Source organism: Oryctolagus cuniculus, chromosome 13 (genome assembly GCF_051225735.1).
Source record: "Oryctolagus cuniculus isolate XC-2025 breed Fujian yellow rabbit chromosome 13, ASM5122573v1, whole genome shotgun sequence".
Lineage (NCBI taxonomy): Eukaryota > Metazoa > Chordata > Mammalia > Lagomorpha > Leporidae > Oryctolagus > Oryctolagus cuniculus.
Window position 1 is genome coordinate 21,176,909 of NC_142879.1, and position 19,505 is coordinate 21,196,413.

At 57.5% G+C, this 19,505-nt stretch overlaps 1 protein-coding gene across 1 annotated transcript in view; it reads right to left on the reverse strand.

Moving 5' to 3' along the window:
* Positions 1-1,664: 1,664 nt before the first annotated feature.
* SLC26A9 (solute carrier family 26 member 9) overlaps positions 1,665-19,505 on the reverse strand; it is a 28,890-nt gene continuing 11,049 nt past the window's right edge. Inside the window, exons 4-21 of the mRNA XM_008268506.5 lie at positions 19,310-19,420; positions 18,577-18,752; positions 16,773-16,937; positions 15,761-15,913; positions 15,497-15,579; positions 14,659-14,806; positions 14,357-14,470; positions 14,100-14,177; positions 13,470-13,565; positions 11,218-11,324; positions 10,484-10,553; positions 10,128-10,220; positions 9,916-10,029; positions 9,095-9,376; positions 8,198-8,252; positions 7,028-7,173; positions 5,498-5,569; positions 1,665-3,945 (exon numbers count right to left, since the gene is read on the reverse strand). Of these exons, the coding sequence (XP_008266728.1) occupies positions 3,898-3,945; positions 5,498-5,569; positions 7,028-7,173; positions 8,198-8,252; positions 9,095-9,376; positions 9,916-10,029; positions 10,128-10,220; positions 10,484-10,553; positions 11,218-11,324; positions 13,470-13,565; positions 14,100-14,177; positions 14,357-14,470; positions 14,659-14,806; positions 15,497-15,579; positions 15,761-15,913; positions 16,773-16,937; positions 18,577-18,752; positions 19,310-19,420 (2,111 nt within the window). The 3' untranslated portion in view covers positions 1,665-3,897. The remainder of the gene's footprint in view (positions 3,946-5,497; positions 5,570-7,027; positions 7,174-8,197; positions 8,253-9,094; positions 9,377-9,915; positions 10,030-10,127; positions 10,221-10,483; positions 10,554-11,217; positions 11,325-13,469; positions 13,566-14,099; positions 14,178-14,356; positions 14,471-14,658; positions 14,807-15,496; positions 15,580-15,760; positions 15,914-16,772; positions 16,938-18,576; positions 18,753-19,309; positions 19,421-19,505) is intronic.

Genomic DNA, 19,505 nt, shown 5'->3' on the forward strand with positions numbered 1-19,505 from the left:
AGAGGGACAGGGAGAGCCCGCACAAGAGTGAGGTGCTGTGGCGGGCACCTGCTTTCCCGGGAGCCCTGTGGGGTGCACCTGCCAGCTGTGCTCCCATCTCCATCGCTCAGGGAGCCCCCAGGGGATTAGCTCTCTCACAATGCCAGGTTGTGTGGGGGTGAGTGCAGCGCACTTCCCAAGCGTCCCGTGCTGTGGCATCAGGAGAGCCCCAGGGAAGAAGGAAGAGGTGTGGCATTGCCATGGCTTCGGGAGGGACTGAGAGGCACAGAAGCAGCATCTAGATCAGAGGCATTTCTGTAACTTGTCAGCTTTGAGATCCGTCTTGGCCTATTGTTCCACATACATCCATCCAGACTGTCATGTATGAATACAGCCTGGCTTTCTTGGTGTTTGGAAGTGGAACCGAAGCAACCGTAAGACAGCCACCCCCCAATTCTAAACTGGAACGGGTTCCTTTCAGCACTCCAAATCTCTGCCCATGTTGAAGGAAAGGTGAGCAAACTGTTCCAGGACTGTCATCAAGGGCCCGGCTCACCCTGGCAGGTCATGCAAGGCTGCAGGGTGATGTCCGACACTAGGACTCCACACTGCAGAACGCGAAGCAGAATCTTTGGTGCTGTGAGAGCCACACCCTGCTTTCCAGAGCTGGAAGTCATGCTTTTCCTTCAACAAAGATTTATTTAAAAGAAGGGGTTTTGGGGCGGCCTTGTGGCGTAGTAGGTGAAGCTGCTGCCTGCGACTCCGGCGTCCCATTTGGGCAGCTGCCCCCATGCAGTGGCTTATTCTTGTGTGGGCTCTCCCTGTGCCCCTCCTCCTGCCTGTCACTCCTCCCTGGGAGCGTTTCCTATGTAGCCTGGGCATAGGCTTTATCCTCAGGTTCTGCTTCCAGAAGGATTCAGACTAAAATAGCATCACTTAAAAAAAATTTCTAAAACTTAAACTGAGGGATGCTAACAGTTAATTTGCCCAAACCCTACAGTCCAGCTGAATGGCAGGCTAAAGCAAGATGAGTTTATCTTAAGTAAATATCATTTAGGAACTCGCTGAGGGGGCTTTCTCTGTTGATATCCTCTTTCAGCCTGCTCTCCCTCTCCCAGTCCCTGACTCTCTATCTTGTGGATCCATTGTCTCCTTTCCCGTTGTCCTGTTTCTGTCTCCTTCATTGCTTTGCTCTTCGGTTTTCTGCAATGCCTCTTGTCTCCCTCGCTTCCCTACTGTTAGTGAACACAGCTGAGGGTCAGCCCAGCCTGTGGGATGCTTGAGTCCTGTTGCTGTCTCACCAACAGGGCTGTGAAAGGCAGGGCTACACTGAGTGTCCTGCAAGCCAAGGATCCCAAGGCTTTGCTGAGTGTTGGGGGGACTGGCTTTTAACAGCTCAGGAAGGTGAAAGGGTGATTGAGTGAAGGGAGTGCAGAGGGAGGAGGGGGCTTGACTTCCCTCGTGGCCACACAGCACAGGTGCGCTCTTGGACCTGGCCTTGGGAGTGGGATCTCCCCGCCCAGTCTCCTCTCCCTGCTCCCTACTCTCCAGCTGGATCTGGAAGTGTCTCCACTCGCAGGAGTGAACCCGCGGAGATTCAAGGAGGACTCTCGGTGCCTGCTGCTCCTCGGGGCAGTGCAAGGCCAGGCCAGCTGTCCTTGGCGGTGACTTGTTTTGCCTCTCTGTAAAACCACCCCAATGCATGCCTTTCTTCATGTTGCAAAACCACTTTATTACCAAAGTGAACAAAAGGAGAATGGCATTTAAATTAAATAAATTATACAAATAGCAGTAGAGAAGCTTCCCCAGAAATCATATCATCACAGGTCAGTGCTACTAAGCACATTCAAAAGTATTGAAATTCTGGATAATTCCACCACTGTGCCAACTCCCTCCCTGCCCCAGTCATGTCCACAGGAGCGATCTGGGCGACATTTGTGTTCTTTCCAGAATATTCCAGCAGTGAAGCTTTCTTCAGTGTCTTCCCTCTGCTCCGTGACTTTGCAATCACACCACCACTAGAGACTCCGTGTCCTTGGGCCCTGGACAGGTTGCAGATTCCTCCTTGAGCCCCAGTGCCAGGCCACTGCGAGTCAGCAATCCCTTTCAGTTCTGGGGTCACCCCACGAAGTCCTCAAGGGACCTGGACACTTGCTTCAAAGGGGCACCGTGACTTGGGCTGTGCTGAGGCTCTGTGACCTTCCCCTGCCTGCTGGGCCTGAGCTGGACTTTGGAGGAGGTGGAGCAGGGGAGGGTGAGTTGTCATTGGCTAAGGTTCTGGTCCTCCTGGAATTCGGCACTTCAAGTGCTGGGCACGGTGAATCCCAGATAACATTGTCTTCTGCCTTCCAAGTTTTGAGTTCCATTGGCAGCCACATGGCGTAATGAATTCACAGAGGAGCAAGGCTCACGGGCCAAGAATGTGCTGGCTCCTTGCCCGCACCCGGTCCCTTAACCCTCAGAAGACTCAGTAGCTGAGCGGCTCACTCAACACACAGGCACATAACGCAGGCCAGGCCAACATTCGGGGTTGGGATGTGTTCCCAGGCTGGGCCAGCCAACCTGTTGCGGCAGGGGCCATTCCGTGGAAGGAGATTTAGAGGAACAGGGAGGAGAGGCCGGATTTTCTGTGCACTTCCCTGGGAATTTTTACAAAACACGTGCACGTGGAACCTATTTATTTTCAAGTCAGCAGTGAGGTTGACTAGTGACGTCCCTGTAGACATGGAGGACTTAACTCCTGTGTTCATTCTTTCCGAGAAGAAGACCCAGGCCCTAGGGTGGTTAAGGTGGAGCGAGAGCTCATCTGGATAAACCGGCTGGTCCTGGGGTGTGGAGGGGTGGCCTCTCTCACCTGCTAGAAGGACCTCATCATGGCTCCAGTTGGTGAGCCTATAAGGGAGAGTTAAAATGCTGGCTTTTGGCCCTTCTGCTGAGGGAGGCATTCCTCTGATGGGCGCTGAGATCAGGGGAACTGTCAGGCCCTGGACCTACCAGTTTGCCCTGGGTTGGCACTAGCACCCCTCAAGTTGCTGTGCAGAACAACTGGTACCTGCCACTAGATTGCCAGAAGGTTCTGCCAGCCGCCTTTGCCCTTTTCAGGTTCCTACCCAGCCTTAATGGACGGGAGCTGCCCCTGAGTGTGTGTGTGTGTGTGTGTGTGTGTGTGTGTGTGTGTGTGAAGTTTCAGAAGGCTGAGGTGGCCCCTTGGTGGGCTGCCCCGGGGGAGGTAGCTCTGATGGGCTGGAGGGCCATGGCCGCTGCCCAGGCTGGAGTCCTATGAGCTCAACAGCAGTGCAGGTCTTAGTAGCCTTTGGAAGAGGAAAAAGGGGCATTAACCCCAAGATGCAGCCTCCTGGGTTGTGAGGAGCACACGGTCCCAGGGGTGCAGAGTGACCAGGGACAGAGTTGAGGCAGCTGGAGGGCAGGTCACAGGGTCCCCACCAAGGCTATCCTGAGTCCTGTGATGGCCTCACACCATCTGATACCCAGCCCTACAAGCCGAGCACCCTTTATGGAGCTTGTGCAGCAGGTGAGCGCAGCGGAATCGGCCTTCTGTTCTTGGCTCCTTCGTGCAATCCCGAAGTCCAGGTTCTCTCAGCTGCCACGGGAAGGGAGGGCATGGTGGGAGGGGTCGAGGAAGCCTAAGGCCTGCTCAGGGTTGGCCAGGGCCCAAGTGAGGGTCTGGAGGGGCGAAGAGTGAGTTCCCACCTCTCAGGGCAGGTTCCCGCTGCAATGGCTCCCTCTAGAGCTGCAGGGCGGAGGCAGGGGAAGGAGAGAGGAGGAGGAGGGGGAGACAGGAGCCAGGTCCCATGGGCACGCTCTCCTGTCCCAGTCCCTCTGTGTGATCCAGGCTTGTCCAGCACGGCAGTCCCCGGTGCCAGGCGCTCCGCAGGCGGCGTGGGCACGACTGGGCCCTCACAGGGCAGTCAAGGTCTCCGTGTGAAACATGCTCCCGAACATTTCCTGCAAGGAAAAGGGGCGGGAAGGGAGAGCGTTACACCTGTGGGAGTGGCCACAGCCAAGAGGTGACCCTTGGGGCCTCTGGCCAGGAGGAGGCGCCGTGAGCGTGAGGTGCGTGGACAGGGAGAGGCAGGGTCCTCCTCAGAGGTGAGCTGCAGCGGTGGGGGCAGGAGACCGTGCTGGACCTGACGGAGAGCCGCTTCCAGGATGCTGCGTCCACCAGCCAGCCCCTGGTTTTCAGCTTCACTTTCTCCAGCGGGGAAAACGAGGGTTGGACCCGGGCGAGCTCTGAGGCTCTTTCCCTCTTTGATGACCTTGGGATGTGCTGGAGGTCCCAAGGGGTGCAGAAGTCAGTCTGCCGGATGGATCTCTGTGATTCCTGCTGTCTGCCAAGGCCTCCACCTGCCCTTAGCACATTCAGAGATGTGTTCGGGGAATGCAGAACTTAGACCAGCAAGAGCAGGAAGCAGCAAGAGATGCAATTTCTATTTATTTATTTATTTATTTATTTTTTGACAGGCAGAGTGGACAGTGAGAGAGAGAGACAGAGAGAAAGGTCTTCCTCTTGCCATTGGTTCACCCTCCAATGGCCGCCGCGGCCGGCGCACCGCACTGATCTGATGGCAGGAGCCAGGTGCTTCTCCTGGTCTCCCATGGGGTGCAGGGCCCAAGGACTTGGGCCATCCTCCACTGCACTCCCTGGCCACAGCAGAGAGCTGGCCTGGAAGAGGGGCAACCGGGACAGAATCCGGCGCCCCGACCGGGACTAGAACCCGGTGTGCCGGCGCCACAATGCGAAGGATTAGCCTAGTGAGCCGCTGCACCGGCCAAGAGATGCAATTTCTAATAGATCCAAGCCAGATTTCTGTAAACCTGGTCCCCTGGTTCCTTGTAATTCAGGGCACTGGGACAGCGCTAAATTGTCGTGGGCCCCGTGGGAACACTAACCCATCATATCTGTGTAGCATTTCATCCTTCATCATTCATTTGTCCACATGCAATAGCCGTTCATTTGCACCCTTAGAATTCACCAGGTTCTACCAGGAGAGCGGTTCCCTAAGGGCAGGATTCTTGGTTTCACTGCCTACGCTCACTCTGCACCCCTCAGGCAAGAAGCACACACTCCTTAAATGCCTGTTGAATTAATGGAAAAACAAATGCCCCCCCATCTTTGGGGGGCTAAGGATTTCCCCACTAATCTTGTATGGGACGAGCATCCTGCACATTTCCATTATTTCAGAGATGCTAACACCTGGCGGCCCAGCAGTGCCTGTGGCCTGCCTAAGATCACCCGGCTGACCTGGGAGTTAAGAATAGATATCAGTTCTCCAGGACTGGGTCCAGGGACTCTCCCATCCCCCACTGCCTTTCAGGGAGGGAGAAGAATTAAGATCTGCTATTAAAAGAAAGAGGAGGAGGAAACGCGGCGCGGCTGCCTGCAAGGTGACTGCTCTGGCCTGGAGGTGAGAGGGCCCAGTGAATGCCTTTTTTGGGAAGGTCTCTTCCCATCCTCTCATGCCCCCTGCCACCCTGCAGCCCCCGGCCTTCGGCTCACCTGCTCTAGGTCCCAGTAGCTGGGGCTCTCCTCCTCTGAGTTGCACAAGGAGTGTTCATTGTCCTCGGGAACCTGGAAGGGATAAGCAGGTGCAGATGAGCCACAGTGTTGAGCCACCCAGTTGGTGCATGGTGGTCAGAAGAGGCACCCGTGGCAGTCATGGGTGGACGTCACGTTCCCTGCCACCTCACTTGTCCTCTTGTCCTTTCCTTCACCTGTATCACCTGCCACACCCCGTATGGGCCAGCTGTGGTCTTCCCCGTACACCAGAGAGGGGTGCATCAGGGTCCGCCCTGCTTTGCAGGCCTGGTGAGGCAGAGGAGTCACCTGGCTTGCAAGGGGTACTCAGGGATTCCCTCCTGCCTCTGGGAATCTGTCAAGTGGGACAGTCAGACTGGCTTTGCAGGCTTTCCCCTCCTCCTGCTGTTGGAAAGGACTGTGTGCAGCTTCTATGTATGAACTGATCCCGTAAGAGGGGAATTCAAAGTAAAAATCAAATGCGTCTTATAAAAAAGACTATGCACGGATATGCTTTTGCCCTGAGTAGGTGTTAGGTGCAGCAGCGAAGATGCCACCTGGGCACCTGCCTCCCATATCGGAACGCCAGGTTTGAGTTCCAGTTCTGCTTCCTGGCGATGCACACCGGGGAGGCAGCGGGTGATGGCTCAAGTACTTAGTTCCCTGCCACCCACACGGAAAACCCGGATTGTGTTCCGAGCTCCTGCCTTTGCCCTGTGCAACAGGGGCTCCCCGGGGGCAGAGGGCCGAGCCTGAGCCTTGGGTCCCCCCAGGGCAGCCTCTCAGGGCTTGGAACAGGTGACTTCCCTTCTATTGGTCTCTTGAGGCAAAGAACAAATCGTTGCTCCAGGGCCAACAAAGTCTTTCTTAGACCACGGTGGGGGGTGGGGAGGACTATACAGAAGACTGGGGTAGTCTCGAGGGGTCAGGGGCAGGGGCTGTGCCCTGGCTGGGCCAGGAGGGACCTCTGGGGAGTGGAGTGTGGCTGGGAATACCTGGGTAGGGACCCCAATGGGGTGGGCTTTTTCTGACCCCTCATCTCTCTGGAGTCTAGACAGCGCTATCTATATCTCACTGAGCTAGGAGATCAAATGCAAGAAGCTGTGCTAAAACCCCGGCCTGCCCTTTTCCCTCACCACCAGCCTGAGCTCTCCAAGGTCCACTGAATCACAAGGGGCAGGCTCGCTCCCCGCCTCCCCAAAGAGGCGGATGGGTGATGCCGGGACACTGGGTATCGTGTGCTAAGCTCTGGGTGTTTGTGCAATCAGCAAATTGATGCTAATAAAGGACTTCTGCGATATAAAACGTGCTTTCAAGTGACATAAAAGATACAATTATTGAATCCTAAAGCAAAAGCAAAACCCCGTGAGGTAGTTAATGGCAACTGACAGCGCCCATTCTACAGCTAAGGAAACCGATGTTCAGAAAAGGGAGATGGCAGCGCTGACGCAGTACTCAAACCTCCCTCCGTGTTCTTTCTCGTGCCTAGGACTCCAGGCACAGGGCCCTTACCCCTGGGAAGCTGTGTCCTGGGGCCGCCTCTCGGGCATCTGCTTGGGCAAAGAGGACGGCATCGTGTGTGCTGGGGAAGATGTGGTGGCGCTTCAGACACCCGTCGTCGAAGACGCCTCCGTGGCTGAGGTCATTGTACACCTGGGCTGGAAGGAGGAGGGACCGTGTTCGGAGGGAGACAGCCATTGTGGACGGGAGCTGGGTGGGGGAGGCTGGAGAGACCGCGGCAGGGAGGGAAGGGCCGACAGGCCCCAGGGGCTGTTCCTGCATTGCAGTATCAGTTCTGGACGACAGGGGGCGTCGTGAACTTGGGAATGCCATCTTTCCTCATTCCCCCAGACCTTTCCTGCAATCTCCAGGGCACAGCTCTGACCGATTCCTGGGGATGGTTTCCTGGGGGTTGTCCAGCGGGGGTGGAAGGACCACGGAGTCTAACTCGGGAGCAGGCTGTCACAGATTCCCTCTCCAGTGGGGGCCCCACAACATCTGGGACGGGCAGCCCTGTCGGAGGGGATCTGACCCTCGACCCTCTGCAAGAAGCTGGGCGTGTGTGCGGTGCTTCCCCCTCCCCCCTCACCCCCCTGCCCCAAGCGTCATGTGCGTGAGAACACTTGCTGCCTGTCTTTGTCCTTGCACTTTGCAAATGTGTGAATCCCGTGCCTCAGCCTGCTTCCCTGGCTGCCCTTGGCTGGAGCCCCTGCCTCTCTCCTGTGGCTTCTGTTCGGTGGCCAGGTCCTCCGGGCTGTACGTAGAAGGTGTGCCTCTAAAACCGCATTTCTGTGTTCCCTGGGCGCTCAGGGCGCGCGTGTGCTCTGTGCTTGTATAGATGTGTGGACTCTAATTTAGAGAGCGTTCCCACACGCATGAAAGTAGATCCAGAGACAGATAGACTTGGCCAAGGATACCTGGCAAGCTAATGATGGGGCAGCTCAGAATCCAAGCCTCCCCTCCCCAACTCCAGGACCCCTCCCCGACCACTGCCTGCGAGGCCTGGGGGGTGTTCCTAGAATCTGGCCAATGTCTTTTCACTTGTATCAGAAGCTCCTATGGGCACTCAGCAGTTTGGGGGAACCATGGGGTACCACACTCTTTGGTGCCTCAGCACCCTGTTCCCACGCACCCCAGCCCCCTTGCCAGCCGTCCACACCCTCAATGTCCCCCCTGTCTTACCGTGGATGTTCACCAAGAAGACCCTCACTCCGATCTTCTCGTACGTGGAGCTCAGCTGCCAGAATCCAGTGGGGAGAGAAAAGGAATGTTCTAAGCGGGTATCGGAGGTGATTCACAAAACACACTTCAGAGGGGGAAGCCAAGCAAATAAGCAAGCCTGAGAGCCCCGGCAGTGCAGGTAAAAATAGCAGCAGAGCACACCACTTCTACCTGGAGTGCCGGCTGCGGGCGGAAACGTGGGCCCTTTCCTGTGGGGCCAAGCTGGCCTTCAGTAACTTTGAGCCCCAGCCCCCACCTCTTTCCCCACTTGGATGCTTAATGCAGAAGCCACAGCAAAGAGGCAGGGGCTGCAGCCAGGGAAGCAGGCTGAGGCACGAGGTGGGGTGGGGGGGGCGCAGTGGTCTTCTCTGCCCAGCTGAGGGTGACTCAGCCGGCACACCCTCTGTGCCCCTCTGCCCACCCCACCCCGGCTGGCCTCCATCTGAGCCACCTGAAGTTGGCTGAGCCCCACCATCAGAGTGGCCAGAGAAAGCTATCAGGTGGGCACACTCCTTTCCAGTGTCCTGAGGCTGTTTGGCCTCTGGGGTTACTTCTTGTCCTGTCCTAGGCTGGCAGATGAGTGCAGACCGTGAGCCAGGGCCAAGCTGGGCTCTGCTCAGAGGACCCTGGTGGCCCGGGGTGGGGAACTTGGGGTGGCCTCTGCTGGCGTGGTGTGACATTAGGGCCTGAAGCTCTGATGCCCTCTCCAGCGACTAATTGTCGCCAGCTGTCTGGGCCTGCTCGGACTGGGATGCCCTGTCCTGGTCCAGTCTGGGCAAAGGGGATCCTTAGGACCTCAGCCTCCCTCGGCATGTGGAAATGAGGGCTCAGAGGAATAGCAGTGTATGGGAGCCTCACCTTGGCCAAGGCTTTGATGCCCATCAAGTCCACGAAGCTGACCCCACTCAGGTCGAGGATGAGGGTGTGGAAAGTGATGAAGGGCGGGACGCTGGCCAGCGTGGCGTCAGGCTCACTGAGGGGCTCAGCAGGGGCCGGGGGCTCGCCCTGGGCAGCCGAGGGGGTGGCGGGGCTGAAGTTGATGTACGATATGCTGGCGCCATTCGCGGGCGTCTGGTTGTTGTTGGGGTCCGTGGGGGAGGGGGTCTCGAAGTCCTGCTGGAGTTCCTGCAGGGAGACGGTCTGCGGGGGGGAGGGGAAGCAGTGAGGACTGCTGCACCAGCCTGGTGCGCAGGCTGCAGGTGGAGGTGGGCTGGCCCACGTGGAGGAGGTGAGGCCTCTCCCAGCACCCCTCCCTTAGGCAGGGCCTGCAAGCCGGGTGTCCTATCATTCTAAGTCGGGAGGCCCTTCCGAGAGAGGCTGGTCCCAGCCCGCTGTGTTCTAGGAGGAAGTCCCTTGGGAGACAGCTGAGCTCACAGCCCCAGCCTGCTCAGCGCCGCCAGCTCTGGGCTGGCTGAGTGCCCCAGGAAATTCACAGCTGCTCCCCACCTGGGGATCTTCACAAGTCCACAGCCAACTCATGGGCAGCGTCCTGTCTCAGCCAGGAAATGGGCAGGGGCCTTGGGAGCTCCGCGGTCACCCTGAGAGCTGGTAGCCCTTCCCCCACGGGGAAGGTCTGGGACACCAGTTCACAGAAACCTCCAGCTGTGCCCTCAGGATGCTGGGCAAGAGCAGAGTGGGCGGGGCACTGGGCACGGTGGCCGACCCTGGCCTCAGGTCACCTTGGTTTTCATGAACAACGAATCCCTCTGTTGTGTGGGCATCGTCCTCATCTTCTCCTGCTTCCGAAGCTGTTTTTGCTTGGCCAGTAATACTTTCTGGGGATCCATACCTGTCTGCAGGGAGACAGCCAGCAGCAACCTTGAGCTCCACCCTCTGTGGGCGTGGCCTCCCCCCCCCGCCCCGCCCCGCGCTGGTACAGACTGAGTCTTACCTTGGAGATGATCTTTTGCCTGAAGATCTCTGAGTTGGCGAAGTAGAGAGGGGAGCAGTAAGTGACGATCTTAATCCCCTCGATTTCCTGGACCTGGGCGGAGAGACTGAGTTCAGATCACAGAAATGGATGGGCTTTTTTTTTCCTTCTTTCATTTGAGAGGTAGAGAAAGAATAGATGGAGAGGGGGAGAAAGAGAGAGGGCGACCATCTACTGATTCATTCCCCAGAGTCCCTGAACAGCTAGGATGGGGCCAGCCACGCCCAGGAGCCCAGATGGCAATCCAGGTCTCCCACATGGGTGGCAGGAACTTGAGCCATCACCTGCTGCCTCCCAGGTCTGTGTGGATTACCTACCCTGCTATAGGCCTTGGGATTCACATAAATGTCCGTGTCCACGACCTGGGCCAGAGCATGACCGTTTCGACTGGAGGAGAGAAGAAAAGAAGAACTCAAGTGAATGCTGGTGATGTGAAGGTCTGGGAGGATGCTGGGGGCGGGGCGGGGGCGGAGCCAGGGAGCAGGGTCCTGGCCTTTCTGCACTGGAGACCCTAACCACCTGCAGCTGAGCCCACAGCCAGGGGGATGACCGACAGGCCCCTCATAAGGACCCCAAATGGGACTCAGGGGAGAAGAGGGATGTGTGGCACACAGGTGACAAGTTTCAGTGGCCCTGAGGTCACCACTCCCTGCCTCTCGTCCTGGTGTGGACCCCGCGCCCCTGTGGCCTTGGACTCCTCCTACCTCCCCTTGTGTAGTGAGGACCCCACAGCTGTCCTCAGACCCAGGGCTTCCCGGGGTTGGGGTCCCACGGCATGGGGTCTGGCAGTGCCTTTGGCAGGACACTGAGTCTCTCCCACCCATTCTTCCCTCACTTTCTCTCCCCACCCTCCGACCCCAGCCCTCTAGGACCACACTGGCCTCCTCTGGGGCTTTAGGATGTGAGAAGGGAGATGGCCCAGCCTGTGCCACAGTCCTGGCTGCAGCGGGCTGGCCAGGCTCAGGCCAGGAAGCTGGAAGGCCCTTGGGCTCAGCCAGGCCCCAGGAACCCTCCCCTGTGCTGCGCCTGGGACACAGAGGCCATTACTTACAACTGGGTCTGGAAGACCACCACCAGGACGGAGAAGGTGACCCCCACGGCCACCCCGTACGGCAGGCTCAGGAAGAAGGAGGAGAGGAAGCTGACCACCCAGACACACTGTGAGGAGAGAGCAAGAGCAGGCTTGGGGAAAGCTGTCTCTTGCAGGAAGTCTTCCTGGATTAGCCAAGTCCCACCCTCCCTTTTAAATGCCTTCAAACATTTTGCAACGTCTGACATATTTGCTCCCTGCAACTGAGTGCAGCTGTCATGTCTGGTCTGTTTTGTTGTTGTTGTTTAGTGACAACCCCAGCACACACAGAGAAAGAGCATGCTTGGGTTCAAAATGCGATTCTCTTACTAGCTATGTGAGCCTCGGTTTCCCAATCCACAAAGGGGGAATTACAACACCTGCTTCCTGCGAGGATTAAACAGGTGGGGACTGGAACGTTTCCAGCCTAGTGAGAGCCCTCGGCAGCAACCAGGACCTGTGTGGGCCTTCTTTTTTTTTTTTTTTTTTTTTTTTTACATTTATTTATTTATTTGAAAGACAGAGTAACAGAGAGAGGGAAAGGGAGAGAGAAAGAGAGAGAGAGAGAATCTTCCATCCACTGGTTCACTCCCTAAATGGCCGCAACAGCTAGGGCTGGGACAGGCTGAAGCCAGAAACTAGGATCTTCATCCGAGTCTCCCATGTGAGTGCAGGGGCCCAAACACATGGGCCATCTTCTGCTGCTTTTCCCAGGCGCATTTACAGGGCGCCGAGTCAGAAGTGGAGCAGCCGGGACTTGAACCGGCGCCCATATGGGATGCTGCCGGTGTCACATGCAGCAGCTTTGCCCTCTGTGCCACAACGTGGGCCCCTGTATCCCTATCTCATTAGCCAGTTGTACATGCCCAGCCTGTTAGCCTGGGCCTACTTGTGTGGGTGCTTAGGACTGGACCGGGTTTTGAGAGTTGTTTCCTTTTAGGGAAACCCCAGTCCCTCGAAAGGAAACCAACAGGGAACTGTGGTGAAGCTCACACGGGAACCAGGGCACTACGTGGGCGTAAGGGGCTCTCGCCAAGCAGCCAGAGGGCTGGAGGTCATAAAGCAGACCGGTGGGCTGAAGTTCTCTCCCTGTCCTCACCCTTTCCTGGGGCACCCCGATGGACCCTCACTTTTCTTGCTTTAGGATTCCTTCTCTGCACCATGCGGCTGAGCTGGTCTCCCTAGGAGCCAGGGCAGCTCAGAGGCTTGGAGTTCAAAACTCAGACTTGTGGTCGGTGTTGTTCAGTCACCACCTGTGACACCGACATCGCATATGAGCTGTGCTCCCAATCTACCTGGGAAAGCTTGGGCCCCTGCCATCCACACGGGAGACCCAGATGAAGATCCTGGCTCCCAGCTTCGGATCGGTGCAGCTCCGTTGGTGTGGCCATCTGGGGAGTGAACCAGTGGATGGGAGACCTCTTTCTCTGTCTCCCTCTCTCTTCATAACTCTGCCTTTCACCCTACACTTCCTACTTCTGCGGTCTTTGATGATTTCCTTAACCAATCTGAGTCTTGGTTTCATCATCTTTAAAGGGGGTTAGTAAATCCCTTCTCGCAGGTGCTGGTGGGGCTTCATGGAGATGATCAGTGCTGACAGTGGCATAGGCAGGGCGGTGGGGGTGGGGGGTGTGCATCATGCATGCGAATGTTTATGGTTACCTGGTGTTTTCCCACCGTGAGCTCATTTAATCCTCAGAACCAGTGTATGACACAGCCATGACCACACCTCCATTTCCAAGTGAGGAACCAGAACCCCCGGGGAATGCAGCAACTTGCCCCAGACCCTGGTCCTCCAGCTTTACTTTTTTCTAGGCCCTTTGTGTGAACTGTTTTCTTCCTCTGTTTTGGCGTTGCATTTGCAGGAATAACAACGGCTACATTTTACTGCGTGCAAACCACAATTCAGACAACCTGCAGCTTGCACACATTGTGTCATTTCTTCCTCATAAGCGACCCTAAGGGGTGGAGAGGGTGAAATACCCACTTTGCAGATGGGGAAGCTGAGGGTCAGAGTGTTTAAGGGACTTGCTCTTGGCCACAGAGCCAGCTGAACATCAGAGTGAGGGTTTGGATAGAGGCCGCCTCACTCAGAAACCTGACCCTTGACCCCTGTGCTGGGGTGGGGGTGGCAGCCGACCAGAAGGCTCCGCATCAGGCCTGGGCTACTTGGCAGGGCTGTGGGTCAGAGGAGGGCAGGGATGGAGAGGGTGCCCTGGCTGCCCAGTACCTACACAGTCCAGTTTGTTCTTCTTCCACAGGTAGTAGGGGTCGGCGAGTTGCTTGAGGGAGTTCTTGAGGTTGACAGAGATCAGCGCTCCTAGCACAGACTGGGGAAACACAGCATTGCCCCCGGTCACCCGCTCTGTGCCCTTCCTCCTGTGTTTCCACCACTACCTGACCCTGGGCCCAGGAGGACAGAGCTAGAGTTCCAGGTCACCACCCTGCAGAGCCCCACTCCCAACCCCTGCCCTCTGCCTTAGGTTGCAGTGAGCAGGCACCAGAGCCAGGGGCTCCACCCTGCTTCCATCTGTGCCCTCTCTTGCCTCTTGACCCTAAATGGCCTGCACCTGAGCTCTCCAGGGGGCCATAGCGTGCTGGCATTCACAGAAGGCTGCAGTTTGAGACCAGCCCTGCCCTGTGAGCTGTCATACTCCGGACAGAACGCATGGAGCACACTCTCAGCCTCAGTTTCCCTCATCTGTACAATGGGGAGAGTAAAGCCTGCACCGTCTGCTTTAAGATCTCGGCAGAGCCTGAGTGTGACAGCGACGGCACCCTGTGATCTGTGAAGGGCCACACCAGCGTTCAGGGACTATCCTCATGGGAGTGTCTTGTCTTCTGCTCTCGGGCCGGGTTCCTACCTTAGGGAGGGAGTACAGGTAGGACCCCAGGACCAGCATGGTGACCATCACAACCAGAGACACGCACAGGCTTGCGATCTATTCAGGGAGAGTTGGAAACAGGTGGGGGTGAAACTCCTGCTGTTGATTTTTTCCCAACAGCTGCCTTTGGTGGCGTGGAGACGGAGGAGGAGAGAGGAGGGCTGAGCAGAGTTGGCCTGGTTTGGGGAGCACTGCTCTGCTGCCACCTCCCTCCCGTCCCCCAGTACAGAGCTCACCTGGGAACGCCCTCCAGCTGCGTCCACGGACAGGGTGACCGAGAGAGCACAGCAGATAACGTGGATTTTAAAGAAGGAGCCGAAGAAGTTGCTGCAACCCAGGGCAATGATCTCCTGCGGGAACAGGGCAGGGCTGGGGAGGCAGTGGCCGAAGGCAGGCAGCTGTGCAGGCTGCCTCTCGGGCCCAGGAGCTGAGGGTGGCCCTACCATCTTGTGGGGGCCAGAGTCCCCTACCCCTTGTCTCAGCTCAGCCCAGGGAGCCCCAAGATTTCTGTGGCCCCTGCTGGCGTGGCCGGAGTTACCTGGTTCGGATCTATGTTGTAGCCGTGCTTGTTGGCCAGGGTCCGGCCCATGGCCAGGTTGATGACATAGCTCACAATAGCCAGGGAGAAGGCTGTGCCAAACATTTCTTTCCACTGGGAAACCACAGGCAACACTGGAGCGGGGAACCTGCCGGGGAGCCAGAAAGGACGCAGGGTCCAAGGGTGTGAGGACAGGGAGGGCTCGCAGGGAGCAGCCAGACATCCCCCGCCCCCCGCTCCCCCCATGCTCCACACCAAGGTCTTTCTGGCAGGTACCCCTCCCAGCAGGCACCATGGCTCCTGTGTTACAAAGGAGCAAACCGAGGCTTAAGGGATTTCACTCGTCCGAGGGCACGGAGCCGGTGAAGGGCAGGGCCTTGCTTGTTCACACCTAGATTCTGGACTGTTCACACTAGCAAACCTGAAGACCTAGGCCCTCAGGGCTGTGGGACCTTCCCTCCCCCGCCTGCTCCACTGCTGCAAGACAGGCACTGCCCACCCCCTCCCAGGGCCCAGAGAAGCGCCTGGCACAGCCCAGATACTAAATGGATTTGGTTCGGCCTGGCGCTTCCTTTCTGCGGGGGGAGGAGCCAGCAAGGGCGTGATGGGAGGGGCTTGGTTAGCGGCCTCACTTTGCCTAAGGCGGCCAGCGCTGGCCTGCATGTGGGCCTTCTCAGGAGTAAAGACTGTAAGTAAGTCAGTAGTGACAGTTCGCACGTGCTCAGTGGCATACAGTTTCTAAGGCGTTTTCACAGAGGTCCTCGTGTCTCTGAGCCCAGGCCTGGGTGGGTGGGCCATGAGCTGGGGGTGGGGCCAGGGTCTGGGCCACTGGACTCACCCTAGTTGGATCTCTCCCACGATTTGCATGTTGTATTTCTGGGGCATCTTAAAGCTTCCAGAGATAGCTGTCGCTATCACCACCTGCAACCCCACAGAGGAGAATGGGCATTGGCCATAAAGAGGGGCCAGTCTCTCCCAAGTTCCCTTGGGGACCTCAGGTCCCATAGGCTGAGGAGCTGGGAGAGAGGAAGCGCCGCATCCCAGGGGATTTGCCGTCCCACTGCACCGGGGGCAGGCAGGGGCGCCCAGGCGAGGCACCTACCACGACCACTTCCGTGGGGATGGGGAAGTGGATCTTGTGCATGTAACGCGCGTTGAGCTCCTTCACCACCGTCAGCACCACACCGCTGACGAGCGCAAAGATGAGGGAGGCGATGTTGGTGTCGGGCAGCTTTTTGCAAATGTCAATGAAGGTCTGCGGAGAGAGCATCGTGCCCACAGTTCCCACCCCTTCCTCCTGGGTGACCCGCACCCTGAGGTGCCTGGCCAGTCCTCAGGGGTGAGCGGCATCCCATCCACCAGCCCCCCTCCCCTCACCCAAAGGGCTCTTTGGGGAGCCCACACGGGGACAGGGATGCTTCCTCTTTCTCTTTCTCTCAAAGAGGTCAAGCTGGGCTGCTGTTGTGGCACAGCAGGGTAAGCTGCCGCTGGCATCCCATATGAACCCTGGCTGCACCGCTTCCAATCCAGCTCCCTGCTGATGTGCCTCGGATGGCAGCCAAAGGTGGCCCAAGTGCTTGGGCCCCTGCACCCACGTGGGAGACCCGGATGCAGTGCCTGACTTTGGCCTGGTCCAGTCCCAGCCACTGCCATCATTTGGGGAGTGAACCAGTGGATGGAAGATTTCTCTCTCTTTGTCTCTCCCTCTCTCTTTCTGTTAACTCTGCCTTCCAAATAAATTAATTTTTTAAAAAGTTAAAAGAAAAAAAGAGTTCAAGCTCACAGAGGAGGGAGGGGTTAGACCTAGGGAAAGGTTCACCAGGCAGGGCGGGGCCCAGGCTCTGGAGTGGGAACTGACGGGGAGTGCCCCTGTCCTCTTCTGCAGGGTTAACCCAGGGCCCAGCGAGCCCTGGAGATCAGGTATTCGACCCTCCCTCCGCTGCGGGACCCCCGCCCTCTGAGTCCTCCTCTGGGAGCTATGGCTCAGCCACTTGTGCTTGTGAACACCGCCCACAGAGGTTCTTCCAGCTTCTTGCACCGGGGGTCTCTGCTCAGGCACCTGCTGGAGTCCCCCCCCCCCCCGTCCCACCTGCAGGAGTGTGTCCCTGACTCACAAAGACAATGGACCCTGGGCCCGAGTAGGAGGTGATGGTCAGTCCGAAGATGTACTTGAGCACTGAGATCAGAATCTGCAGGCCGGCAGCCGTCATGAAGCCCCGGATGAAGGACTCGGAGAGGTAAATGGCCACGAAGCCAAACTGCATGAAGCCCAGGCCCATCTGAAAGGAGACAAGGGGTGGCAGGGGGAGACTGAGGTGGGACAACCGCTCTGCAACCGCCCAACCCAAACCCGGGCTGAGTTCCATGCTGCCTTGGGACAGCACGGCTCTGGAGAAAGGAGTCCTCCATGACCTTGGCCTGCCCTTCACTGTGCCCCAGGCACCCGCCATCAGCCCTTTATTCTGTTTAAAGCAGGCATCTCCTTGTCACCTCAACTCTCTGGCTCCACTTTTCTTATCTGTATCACAAACCAGGCCCCGCCCGGCTCCTCTCTCAGTAAACGGCACCTGCCTGTCCCGCTGTCCTCCCTTCCTTCCACGGCCAATCTCTCCCCAAGCTCTGTGGATGCTCCTGGCACAGTGCCCCTGAAGTCACCCCGTCTCCCTCTCCATGGCCCCCACACTCTTGCCTGGGCCTCTGCAAAGCCTCCCAGCAGGTCCCTGCCTTGATCCTAACCCACCTCCCACCTGTCATACACTCCATTGCCCAAATGATTCTTAGAAATCCAACCCGAAGCCGCTGCTCGGGGGACAGACCCCCCACTTCATGTTGGCCTTTGCCTACCTCTCTGGCCTCTTCTTGGGTCCCTTATGCTCCAGACACACCCAAGCCCCTGCACTGCCCGGTCCAATCCCATTCGCTTAGTCCTCAGTGCGTTCCCTCTGCCTGCACCGGCCTTCCCTACCTTTATCATCTGCTCATCTTATGAGACTGAGCTCAGATGTCACCTCCGCTTGGATGTCTCCTCGGATTGCCTTGTCTGTGCTCCTTCAGCTATTTCTATCCAGCCCCACCGCATACACTTTTATCTGCTGACATGGCTACGTCCTCCACTGGGCTGGCAGCAGCTTGTGCCGTGGGCCTCTTTCTTACTTAGCTTTGTATCCTCAGGGCCTAACCCAGTTCCTGTGCACAAGCCCACTTTGTGTTGTGCAGGCGATGCTGTGGCTTGCAGCACAGTAGGCTGGAGGGGATGCTGGCTGCTCCAGGCGTGGGACGGAGCGGCTGGAGGGTTTTGGGTGGTCTTTAAGCTCAGCTGCCATAGCTGGTCTTATGTGTGAATGAGAAGGCATGGCAAAGGCTCGGGGAGGGGCTGGCATTGGGGCACACAGAGCTAAGCTGTTGCCTGCAACACTGGCATCCCATATCAGGGTGTTTGAGTCCTGCTGCTCCACTTCCCGTCGAGTTCTTTGCTAATGTGGCTGGGAAGGCAGTGGAGTATGGCCCAGGTGCTTGGGCCCCTGCCACCCATTTGGGAGACCCAGATGGAGCTTTGGGCTCTTGCTTTGGTCTGGACCAATCCTGGCCGTTGCAGCCATTTAGAGAGTGAACCAGAGGATGAAACTTTGATCTGTCTCTTCCACTCCCTCCCCCTCACTCTATCATTCTGCCTTTCAAATAAACTTTTTAAGAAAAGTTCAAAGGAAAAATGAACTAAAAATATGTTTATTTTGGGTAAAAAGTTTTCTGAAATCCACGCATAGCTTTTTCATGATATGCACTTTCCATGAACTGTTTAAAGACCCCTTGTGCTCATGGAGCAGGACCACCTGAATTCTCTAGGTACTTCCGGGCCCTGGGGTGGGGTCTGATGCCCTCCTGGATGGGCCCTGGCAGGGGCGGGGCCGTCCCCCTCACCTGGATGACAGCGGTCAGGCACGCGAGTGTGGCTGACACGCGCAGCCTCGCGGCCTCCATGGCTGCTGTGTCCACGTAGGTCTCATTGGTGGCGTTGTTGAAAACCTGGAATTTGGACTCTGGGGCCAGCTGCAGACAGACATTGCCCACCAGGATGCTGATGACGGCAAAGGTTCCTGTGGTAAAAATCAGAGGTTCGGACCACTTCCCTGGAAACCAGCAAGCGGCCCAGGAACGCTTCCCAATCCCTGGGTGGGGAGGGTTAGGGGAGAGCCTCCTCGCAGCCATGCCCCCTGTCCTGTATTACAATCCCCATGGCGTGTAGCCAGCATCTGCCCTCTCCAGGGAGCTGCCACCCACGCTGTCAACGTTATCTCACTGGACATGTGAAGAAATGGGCTGAGCGAAGCAAGCTAAGCCTGGACCAGAATCCAGCCCCCTTTCTCAGAGAGCGCCATGTGTCCTGCCCTGCGGTGGCCTGCTGGCACCTGTGATGCCTGACCTCTGTTTAACCCTTTGCAGCCAAGTCTTCCCCATGGCCTGGGAGGAAGAAGGAATGGGTCGTGCTGACCGAGTACACGGGGGCTCATGGTCTCTCCAAGGTCACAAGGTCCTTCCAGGACCTTGGTCCTCGCTCTAGAACACATGTGGGAAAGCACAGGAGGCCCCTTTGCCGCACCACCCATCCTGGAGGGCTGGGCCATGCTGTTGGCCAGGAGAGGAGCGGTCTTACCTGGTACCATCTGGTGTATGCCCCCGAGGAAGAAGTAGGGCAGGAGGGGAAAGAAGGAGGAGTAGAGGCCGTTGACGGGCGGAAGGTTGGCCAGCAGAGCGAATGCCATGCCTGCGGAGAACAGGAACACTTAGGAGCGCTGTCGGCTCATCGGGGTCACAGAGGGGTGGGGTGGGGTGGGGGGAGGGAAGCAGGG